This window comes from Carassius auratus, chromosome 22 (assembly GCF_003368295.1).
Source record: "Carassius auratus strain Wakin chromosome 22, ASM336829v1, whole genome shotgun sequence".
NCBI lineage: Eukaryota > Metazoa > Chordata > Actinopteri > Cypriniformes > Cyprinidae > Carassius > Carassius auratus.
The window spans coordinates 26,880,077-26,891,987 of record NC_039264.1 but is presented as its reverse complement, the minus strand read 5'-3'; the positions used below and the strand labels follow the sequence as shown (position 1 = coordinate 26,891,987).

Here is an 11,911-nt window from a genome sequence, read left to right as displayed (position 1 = left end):
ATAATATGTAGTTAATAAATAATGTCATTATTAATGGTTGTTCTTTATCTACTCTTTTTTTTTCTGTGTGTGGCTTCACCTCATTTCTTTTTCGGCCTGTCTTTCGTCTTTATTTTCTCACGCTAAACCTTTCTTCCCAAAGCTTTGCTCCTGGAGATGAACATGGTGTCCTTTCTGCAGAAAGACTCAAATGTTCAAAAGTGTTGATTAGTTAGTGAGTGGGTTCACTCCTTTCTTTCACATCATTAGAAATTCTGGGATATTCTAGTGAATTTGTCATTCTCGATTCTCACTTGTATTTATAGCTTTGAAATGTCTGATTTGTTGGCTGATCCTTTCATTTGTATCATTTACACATTTGATTGGTTTTGTTGAATAACTGCATCCTAAACACTTCATTCCCTGCTTCGCTTGCGTTATTCTAATGAAATAGTTCATTTAAAACAACTCCATTGTTCAAGTCTGTTAAAATGTCTCAAGTTCTCCTAAACACTTCATCCTCTGCTTTATTCTTCATTTTGTCCTAGTTAACCCTAAATTTTGGGTTCAAAATTTGAATTGTAATGTATTCAGTAATATTTCAAGAGCAATTAATACCAACCAATTTACATGAATAAACCAAATGAAACCGAGAATGAAGCATTTAGGATGAAGTGATTCAATTAAAAGTATCCAACATTTGATTAGACATAATGTATGAACAAGAGGATTAAAATGATGACCAGATTTTATTTACTTTTTTTATTCAAGATTCTTCCTCTTCTTTTTTTTTAATTCAGGTTTCTTTTCGTGCATTTTGACAGTAGATTAACTACTTGATACTGAGTACAGTAGCTCATATCATAGCAAGCTACATCTTCGAAAAAACCATTCTCCTCTCACCTTCTTGCAACTGGATGACACCCATCCAGTCTGTCATTACCCAGTTTATTAAAGTGAGGTTAACCAAATGAAATCCAAACGCTTTCAACCGCAGGTGGAAGGCGAGAACCTTGACCGTGGACGGAAGACGTGAGACGTGAGGAGCCTGCAGGAAGAGAGAGCCGGGAGAGTAAATTAAAAGCCGTTAATCTGTAAAACTAACAGCATGATCAGAGCACAGCATGCTGGGACTTTAAAAAACGATGAGGCAGGAAATGGATCTCCGGCAAGAGAAGACCAGGATGAATTCCCAATGAGGAGACGGAGACGGAGAAGGAGAATTCCAGAAGGGTGGTTGTAATATTTTAGATGCATTTTTGGAATACGTGACATAGAAAACTGTCTTAAATCAATATCTTTGTAAGATGTTATTACATGATGCATTATTTCAATTGATAAAATATTGTTTTCTATTTTACAAAATAGCTGTTATAACTTGCAATTTTTTTCCACATAGTTTTTTTTTTTATATATATATACTTTTTTTTTTTTTTTGAGAAAAAAATGGGGAATGTATCACGATGACAAATGCTGAACATTTAAATAATTTGTAGAAGAAATAACAATAACAAAACAACATAGTTGTTTTCCTTGTAAATAAATACTCGTTTATTATGTGAATTTATATATCAATAGATTTAAAAGTTAATCAGTTAATCACTAACTTTTTTTGGCCTTCAAATATTGTTCATAAAGCATATGATGATTTGTACTGTTCTTGGTGTTAATGTTTCTGAACTCATGAAACATGAATTATCATTTGCATTATTTTGCATAACAATTATTAGAAATATATCTAAAATATATCAGTGTTGTATTTTTAACATTTTACATATTATAGAACTTTTATAGAACTTTTCAAATGTGAACATGACGTAAGTGTGTGTGTGTGTGTGTGTGTGTGTGTGTGTGTGTGCGTGTGCGTGTGTTAGATAGATAGATAGATAGATAGATAGTTTTTCTTAATAAAAATTCACAATGACAAAATTACTGCAATTCCATTGTAGAGACATTCACATTTTCTGTAAAACGGTGTTTGAAGTTGAACAAAAAAAACATAACATATATTTATCTCCTCAAAGATGCAGCAGAAAGATGCAGATAAACACCGCGTCCATGGCTGACCTCTATATCAGTGAACAGACTGTTATCAAAGTAGGTCTTTGCTCTTTGAACAGAGGACGGTGTCATTCTCCGTCCAAATGCCCTCTGGGATTAATGCTCTAATCCCTGTACTCTGGATTCCTATAATCCAGTCTCAAACACATGCCATTGTGCCCTGTGACCTGCCGACAGATTACTAATGCATCTGTAAAATGCATTAACACTGTGTGTGTATATATTTAGTGTATGTATCTTGAGCTTTCTCAGTTAGTGAGGTTCATAAAAAAGTTCCAAAATTTCTGCATAGTGTATCATGATGGATCACCGAGCACTCGTCTTTGTGTTTTACAAGATACAGAGAATAATTACCTCACTTATACAACTTTAATTCTCCGATCTCAAAGGAAATGCATCGCATTAGCATTCTGGAGGAAACGGGTGGGTATAGCGATGCTAATCTCTGAGAGTTTGCAGAGTACATTTTTCAGGTAGAAAGTTGGGTTTGTTACAACTTTTGAATTAGTATATAAACTATTGTTAGAGTTTTGAATGGTTTTCAGTCAGCAGTCTATTTAGTTACTGGAAACATGTCCGTGAAAGGACAAGGAGTGAAAGGAGAGCAAACGGAGGCCTTTACTGAAGTCTCAGATTGGAAACAACCACTAAACTCACAGAAAACGTTTTCACAACGCTAAAAGAGTGTTTGGTTTTTTACCCGGAATAGATGAACGTACATTATGGTACGTTTTATGTGAAGTGGGTTTTGTACATCACCGCAGGTCTGATTGAAATGCCCGTTGAGTGGCACTATGACTCTAATGCTTCATGATGGTTTATAATAACTTACCATCTGAACTAGGCCTAAACCATAGTATGAACGGAAGCGAATGTGACATCAAAACACAATCACAACCATGCCATTTTAGCTTTGTGTTTTTGATCTCTCATCTTTCATTTCTTTCATCGTGAGTCATGTTTTTCATGGGTTTCATAACCAAGGATCCCGCATCTTAAGTCCAATTCCATGCCGGCTTGAGCTACCGAGCAACCTTGTTATTTTCCAGAAAGCGAAAACATATAGAGCCGTAATCATAACTGTGTAAGAAATCGATTACAAGTGCTCACTGTGTTACTGCCTCTAGTGATCATTTCATTTGGAGAATGCAGCGATCGTACTTATTGGTACATCTTTAGCGTTTCGCGAACAAGTTCCCACATTTTCATCATGAGATCAGACTGGTCGAAATACTTTCTAAAACCAATATACCGTAAGCAATATATGAACAAATATAAACTCAAGTCTTTTGAAATTGAAGTTGTTCTCGTTAAAGATCAAAATATATGCACCGTTCTATCCGAAATTCTCATATGAACACAGAAAGCTTTTTGTGGCCAAAAGCGCGAGATTCCTGAAGTGGAATGGAAAAACCAAAGGTCTGATGTAAGAGTCCTGTTTGCATAGAAAAACTATAGCAAAATTTCACAGTGAAAAAATGTATATAAATAACATAAAAACCCATTTTATGTGAACAACTATTGATGTATCTGTGCGTCTTTTTATGTCTCCTAATGATTTTTAGGAGAAACACCAGTGCAGCAGGTTATTCAGCATATCTGTACTTGATATCTACACAGTTTAAGGATATGATGTAGATTTTTAAACTAATATGTAGCAGACAGATACAAGAATATGCAGATTTGAGACTCATATTGCGAGAAAAAAAAAAAAACAGGCCTTAAAACTTGAAATGTAAAGTGTTTTATGTCTCCAAAAATGCCACTTTCCATTTAAGGCCATATTTTGTGATATTCTTTCCGCACTATTTAATATTTTTTCATGTACAGCCTATACCACCTTATTTTTTACTTATTGTAAGAGCGGGCGTGGCCAATGTTCAAGGCTTCCGGTGTCATTTGTTTTCCAGTTATTTTACCTGTAAACAGCAGCCCATTGTGTGATTGCTAGGCCTATTGCAAACTGGTATTTGCTATCATACTATTTTAACGTGTAAACACTGGTTTGCCTAGCAAATAGTTTTAGTTGGACTTTGTTATTCTTTCCTGTATTGGCTAATGAACCGGAAGTCGCGCAAATTCAACTAAATTTTAGGAGAAACATCAAAGTCACCATGTACTCGATGTTAATTTACACACTATTAGATGTATATTTTCAAACTACTGTGGAGCAGACAAATATTAGAGTATTGCATTAAGATTTGCGAAATATTCCGCAAAAAAAAAAAAAAAAAAAAAAAAATGACGTTACAGACGTTTACACCTGATGGGCTTCAAGCTTCGTGTGTAAAACTGTAGCGCGTCAGAGAGCGCTGTCCAAAGAAATCTGGTGCTGAAATCGTCTCTCTCTCTCTCTCTCTCTTTCTCTCTCTCTCACGCTCTCTCTCAAAACTCAACTGCTTTCCAGAGATCGTATCATTCGGCTCACAGCGCACAACCTCTCCACGCAGCGTCTGCTGGCTCGCGCGCATCAAAACGCACAAAGTCTCATTCTGACCTCAGAATCTTCTCGAGTTCACCTGGACCTGTACCGGTCGGAATATGAGGCAGATCTGAAGACATCCAGGCAAACCCCGCCAAAAACTCAGTGTGCGTAGAGTCTCGTGGGAAGATCCTAAGTTAACGTACGTCTTGATAGAGGAACTATGGGGGGAGTGTCTCGAGCGCTTCACCACTGGACAGACTAGCCGAAGAGCCGCTGGAGCCGATCCCGAACCGGACCCGAACTGGCATTTTGGAGCTATTTCACGCTGGCTGGGAATATAGTGCAACTTGGATAAGCGTTGTTGTGCGTTTGGAGAGGTAACGAAGGTGGTGCTGATGGACGCGCTGAGTTTCCACGCGTTCGCGCTCCTGTGCGCGCTCCGCACCACACTGGCAGCAAACAACTGTGAGTAGCCTATTTGCATACAGTGTCTTAGTAAATAATAATAATAATAATAATAATAATAATAATAATAATAATACATTTCAAAATGTAAAATTAAATAAATTATTATTATTATTATTATTATTATTATTATTATTATAGTTAAAATTATAAAGGAATTAGGTTTTATTAAGTATATATATGTATATATATATATATATATATATATATATATATATATATATAAATCACATTTTAAGTAGGCTATTATAAAATGTCAACTTTATGTTTTTAAAATATATAAATAAATATGAATAGTTTTACCTGCTAAATATTTTGTGTTATATTGAATAAATTTGTATTATTATTATTATTATTATTATTAATGTTCTATTTATAGTTTCACATTTGATTAAAAATCTAAATTTTAAGTATTAGAAAATGTCAACTATGTATGTTTTAAAAATGTATCAATATATAAGAACAGTTTTACCTGTGAAATATTGTGTTTAGATATATCTGTTATTTTCAGGATCTGATGTGTGCAATATTGAAGTTGCAATATTAGCCCTACTGTATGTAGCATTTACAAACAATTATAGCGTAGTAGTAGAAATACTCATTGTAATACTGAGTTTTTGTCAGCAGATTTTCCTTCTCTTTTTTTTTCAGGATTATACTTAAGTTTAGTTGCTCGCACAAAACTCAGTCGGTTTTGATTTGGAAGCTTTGTACAGCTGTCAGAAAGATTATAGTATACATGCATTATTTTTTAAATGCTTTTGTACACTATATATTTGTTATCCATGCGTCTCTGCATATTAAATTAAATGCATGTTCAAGATGCTGCCGCTGAATGAATGAGGGGGTAAACAGCAAGTCAAAACCAGGCTAAAGTCCAGGAAACAAATGCATGACACATGATTCCGATGATTAAAGACTGATTAAGGAGCTGTAGTTATTTAATAGATCAATGTCTATATTGATCTGTAAAATCTAAAGAGAGACTTCTGGAGTCCACTTCAGAGAGATTTCTGAACGCTAGGCGGCGCTGTTTCCTCGTATCGATCATATTGTAATGCCTTTGACATCTAAATGAGTCAGAGTCGTATTCAAGGGCCTTACACATAACATCAGTGGCATTTATAAAGATTTATGTAATTCGTAGAAGGACATAACATGAGGCTTGAGAGAAATGTTTAGCTGTTGAACTGAATGGCTTGGGAATAATCATAAACACAATTTAAAATGTGCACATTTGTTGTACATCACCACAGGTTATTTAAGATCCACGTTCACTTTTTGGTTGATTCATACTCGGTGGATTGATTTTAAATGGTTTGATTTATGAAGATCTGGCAACCTACCATCCAAAGAAATAAAAATAGAGCAGGCAGGCGACACTTGGTAAAACTTATTTCCTCACTTGTGAATATGAGTCATATATCTGTTGAATTGAGGGTTACATTACTCTCCGAGGAAGACTTGTTCCCTCAGACTCTGGTTAGGCACTCGGGGTTGTCCAACATGAATATGCAAATCCCTCATGGTTCATTTGCATATGAGTCTAAACATAACATTCACAAAAAAAAAAAAAAAAAAAACCTTGGCAGGTTGGAATCCAGGCCATGCATGTGTGTAGCAACTGCCTTGATAATTAATTAAATGTTAGAAATTCACTATTATCCATTACAATATAATTTGATTAAATAAAATAAAAAAAAGCATTTAATCTCATAATATGTTTTATGTCTAGATATACAAATACATAGATGGACTTTTTGTTTCATATTTATATAGATGTTGTTTAATAAAATAAAATAAAAAATTTGTGGTTATATGCATACTGTATTTAATGCATTTCAACTCCACAAGCTTGTGCAAAATCATTGAATCTGAGTTTTAAAATTGCATTTTAAAATACAAAGCTTGAATAGGGAATCAAATGGCCATTTATTTTTTGATATCAGCTTAGATTGGCCCGTCATGTTCTGTCTGATCCGTAGCAACTATAACCTCAAAAGCACCTCATCCTTGACTGGAAATGGCTTTATGTTTGCAGCATAATTAGTAGTGCCAAGTAAATATTAGTGTTAGATAATAATTATAGATTAGAGATATAACAGAAGGCTGCAGTGACGTTGCAGGCACGAAACCATCTGTGGTTAAGCACGAGCCGTTTGCTGTTATTAATAACCGCACTAACCGCGCCGTTCTCATAACCCATTAGGTTGCACAAATTATAATTAACAAACTCTTCATACAACAGATTGCAAATAGATAGAAGTGAGTCTCGTAATGAAATGCGTAACTGGAGCGAGGCCTAGAAACCAGTACTGAAAATAACAACGCCTCCATATACTTTATTTAGTGTTGTTTGGGAATGATTTGGAGATATGTATTCTCGTGAGGTGAAAACATTGCAGTCTATTAAATATAATGAGGGGAAAGTGTCTTTGACAGAGTCTGTAGTTGGTGGCCTAGATTTCCCCTCCGCTTTGATCGAACTTGTCTGATAGCGCTCACCTGAAAAAGTCAATTACTGCTTTTAATTACCTGATCTGGAAGGTTCAGACTTTCGAAAATCAGTGGGGACCTTATTCTGCTCTTAAATCATGAAATAAATAGTTTGTAGAGCCATGGTTGGTGCTTCTAATCCCAAATGATATGTTCGCCAAAAAGTGGAATTTTCAGACGAGAGAGAGAGAAAAAAAAAGTGTGCAAAAGTCAATTTCATTCTTGTTTTACCTTTCAACACCCCCACCCCACCTCCCCCACCAATAAAGAAGTTTTTGATTTTGAAATATTTGACAGCACTCAGCCAAAAATGTCAGTTACTCCTTTTAAGTATCTGATCTGGAAAGTCCAGACTTAATAATAATAATAATAATAATAATAATAATAATAATAATTGCTTAAGTAATGCCCTTAATCTACTCTTAAGTCAATACAATAAAGACCCATGATTGGTGCTTCAGGACCTTAATGTGTTGATGTTTTTTTTTTAACTCTTATTTTAACTCTGTGAACCCCAATCTGCCCTTGATGAATTGGTGCAAAAATCATATTGAATATTTGATTCGCCAAATGTAACTTTTTAATGACCTCATCTGTAAAGTCCCACACAGCAAAGTATAAATAAAAAAAAAAAAAAAAAAAAAAAAAAACTTGCCGGAACCCCTTATTTTGTTCTTAAAGTGTTAAAAGATTTAAGAATAAAGCTTGTAAAATACAGGTCGTAGAGCTTTGGTTTGTGCTATGTTTGTCAAGAATTGGTGACTAAAATCAAATATTGATGTTTTGGATAAAAAAAAAATGGTTGCATTTAAACAATTTTACTTTTGTTTAACCCTTCGCACAAAATCAGTCCTTGATGAATTTGCGGGCAAAAAAAACTAAAAAATCATATTGGGATTTTGATTCGCAATATTTGATAGTGCTAAGCCAAATGTTACATTCATCAAGAAATGGTGACTGAAATGAAAATTAACGTTTTGAACGAAAAACCGTTGTAAATACACTATTTTACTCTTCTTTAACCCTTCGAACCCTATCAGTCCTTGATAAATTTGCACGAAAATTATAATTTTGACTCACAATATTTGATATCAATAACAATACATGGTCTTTTATAAGGTTGTGTATATTATCCATGTTTGTTGCCATTTATTCTTTACAATGACCCACCAGTTAAAATATGTTTTAATGGAAAAAATTAAATTATGCTGTTAATTCTGTTTACATTGTTCAAAGTATGAGAGAGAACAAAAACCAACTGGATCATGGACAGTTGAGGCATCTCGTCTGGCCTTGTAGCTCTCAAACGTCTCTCTCTCCTTGTCTAGGAAAAGAAGAGTGCTGAGCTTGCACTATACAGTAGATCATTGTCTAACACAATAATTGCCTCTATCTTGTCAGCACATGTGTCAGCTGTAATTTCGGCCCCAAACAAGAGGCAGATCCATACTCACGTTAAAAGCCTGACCTTAGACGTTAAAGACAAATACCGCCCCCAACCCCCGACTTCACCCACCTACAAACTCCTGTCCTGCTCGTAAATGGCCTTCAGTTTGTGTACCTCCGTCTAATTTTCACTGCCGATGAGTGTTTATCACGACAGCGCCATTGGGTATTTTAAAACATTTTATAAATGCCAGAAAATCTATTCTGAAAGATATGTGGGTTGAAAAAAAGAAAGAAAATAAAATTATTCTAAGGTTCTAAGTCATTCTGAGAGTTCCAAGGAACATCTTGGTTTTTAATAAGTGGCTAATTCCATAGGAAATTCTTTACCAGTAATCAAAAGATAAGTAATTAAGTCTAAATTCCTCTTCAGGGGCCCCTGTTGGTTTGTTGCTTCTGGTGCTAGTGAAACAACAAGGTATATACACTATATGAACAAGTTCTGTCTATATTCTGTTGGTAAGAACGTCATATTGACAAACAGCTGCTTAAAAATGTAGACTACTGTATTTAAAGTTGCGAAAATGGTTTACGTATAACCAGACTGGGTTCACAGAGAAATTGCTGGTAAGTTTCAAATATAATTTAATGACGTAATAACACGTAACGCATTAAATTAGAAAGACATATTTGTTTGTGGAGAAACATCCTTCCCAGAAACCATTCAAGAACTCTTCTTAGTTTCAGTTTCTCACTCCGAAATCGCAATCTGATGTGTTAGCATGGCGTTACTTTCTGAAGTGCACTAAATGTTGGTCACATTTAGCTTCGTTTGCTAATCACCCAATCGTGAATGTTGTTATCACAGTTTGCACTTAAATTGATTTAAAATGTAGTTATTTACCAAGTAGCAAACAAATATAAAAAAAAAAATGGAGAAAAAATAAAACTGGTGGATTTTTTTTATTTGTTTTCGCATGATAACGTTTTCTGCGCAGATAAATATGTAGTTGTTAAAAGCTAATTAACAAAATTATTAGTTAATTATTTTTTTGTTAATTACGTTTCTATGCTTTTCTTTCACTTTTTGATTGTTATGTTTTTTGTAAAGAGTGTTGCGCAAAAATTTTAACAAATTTCTTCCATTCTAATATATGAATTTGGTACAGTCTACACTTTTATTTATAACTTCAAAGAATAGTATTTTCTTGTTAAACATAATCCATTAATCTTTGTTATTTTTTCTTTCTACTTAATTTTCAACGTGTTACTTGCCATTTCTTTGTAATTAACTGTGAGAATTACTAGCAATTTCTGAGTAAAAATTTGTAATTTAAATCCCACACCCTTTTTTTTCAATTTTTCTTTGGAAAATCTATTTCAAATCATCTTGAGGTACTTAAAAACATAAGTCACTTTGAATGTCAACTGGGCGTCTCTTAAACATAATAAGCTGCTCTCGGAATATACATGAACTCAAAAACCATATACAAACTCTGAAAACTCACATGCAAAGAAATCTCTCAAGTTTATCAAAGATATTTAACATATTCTCGCGAAACGCACACCACATCCAGGACCCTCCAGCCGTCACCCCTCAGAGAACCATGATTCGATGATTGACGGATCTAATCCATCAAAGTAAAAACCGGTGATGATAAACATGAACCCAGCTGATGTTCACTATTGAAAAACAGACTCCTTTAATGCATCTTCCGTTAATGAGATGCTGTTCAGTCTGTGTTAGTGGGCGTTTAGTCTGCCAAACATATGCTTCGCAACTTCGTAAATATCTACCAAGGCACAAGAAACTCTTAACAAGCCGCTAATAGCATTTCACAAATATCCCAGAATGTTCTGCCGGCATCCCACACTCATTGTGAAACAGTGCCGGAGATGTTCCCCACTCTGATCAGTGGAAAGAGAAGTTGAGAAAACACATCTCCATAGCTTTGATGGTGTCCCGGTTGTGTGGTGCTGTTTATTTAAGTCTATGACCATTCAGAGGCCTCGATAATTTAGTTTTTCCAAGACTGCTGTCTTAACCAAAGGGGATAAACAGCAACTGTGTAAAACACTGAGCTATATTTGGCCACATACAGTCAGGTCCATAAATATTGGGACATCGACACAATTCTAATCTTTTTGGCTCTATACACCACCACAATGGATTTAAAATGAAACGAACAAGATGTGCTTTAACTGCAGACTTTCAGCTTTAATTTGATGGTATTTACATGTAAATCAGGTGAACGGTTTAGGAATTACAACAGTTTGTATATGTGCATCCCACTTTTTAAGGGACCAAAAGTAATGGGACAGATTAACAATCATAAATCAAACTTTCATTTTTTAATACTTGGTTGCAAATCCTTTGCAGTCAATTACAGCCTGAGGTCTGGAGATCAATTAGACATCAGCGTACGCTGGGTTTCATCCCTAGTGATGCTTTGCCAGGCCTCTACTGCAACTGTCTTCAGTTCCTGCTTGTTCTTGGGGCATTTTCCCTTCAGTTTTGTCTTCAGCAAGTGAAATGCATGCTCAATCGGATTTAGGTCAGGTGATTGACATGGCCATTGCATAACATTCCACTTCTTTCCCTTAAAAATCTCTTTGGTTGCTTTCGCAGTATGCTTCGGGTCATTGTCCATCTGCACTGTGAAGCGCTGACCAATGATTTCTGAAGCATTTGGCTGAATATGAGCAGATAATATTGCCCGAAACACTTCAGAATTCATCCTAATGCTTTTGTCAGCAGCCACATCATCAATAAATACAAGAGAACCAGTTCTATTGGCAGCCATACATGCCCACGCCATGACACTACCACCACCATGCTTCACTGATGAGGTGGTATGCTTTGGATCATGAGCAGTTCCTTTCCTTCTCCATACGCTTCTCTTTCCATCACTCTGGTACAAGTTGATCTTTGTCTCATCTGTCCATAGGATGTTGTTCCAGAACTGTGAAGGCTTATTTAGATGTTGTTTGGCAAACTCTAATCTGGCCTTCCTGTTTTAGAGACTCACCAATGGTTTACATCTTGTGGTGAACCCTCTGTATTCACTCTGGTGAAGTCTTCTCTTGATTGTTGACTTT

The 11,911-nt window shown here is 35.2% G+C and overlaps 1 protein-coding gene across 1 annotated transcript in view; it reads left to right on the top strand.

Annotated features, from left to right (window-relative positions):
• The first annotated feature begins 949 nt into the window (after positions 1-949).
• Positions 950-11,911, top strand: part of LOC113040551 (contactin-associated protein-like 5) — a 65,999-nt gene continuing 55,037 nt past the window's right edge. The window contains exons 1-3 of the mRNA XM_026198860.1: positions 950-1,011; positions 2,004-2,076; positions 4,807-4,930. Of these exons, the coding sequence (XP_026054645.1) occupies positions 950-1,011; positions 2,004-2,076; positions 4,807-4,930 (259 nt within the window). The remainder of the gene's footprint in view (positions 1,012-2,003; positions 2,077-4,806; positions 4,931-11,911) is intronic.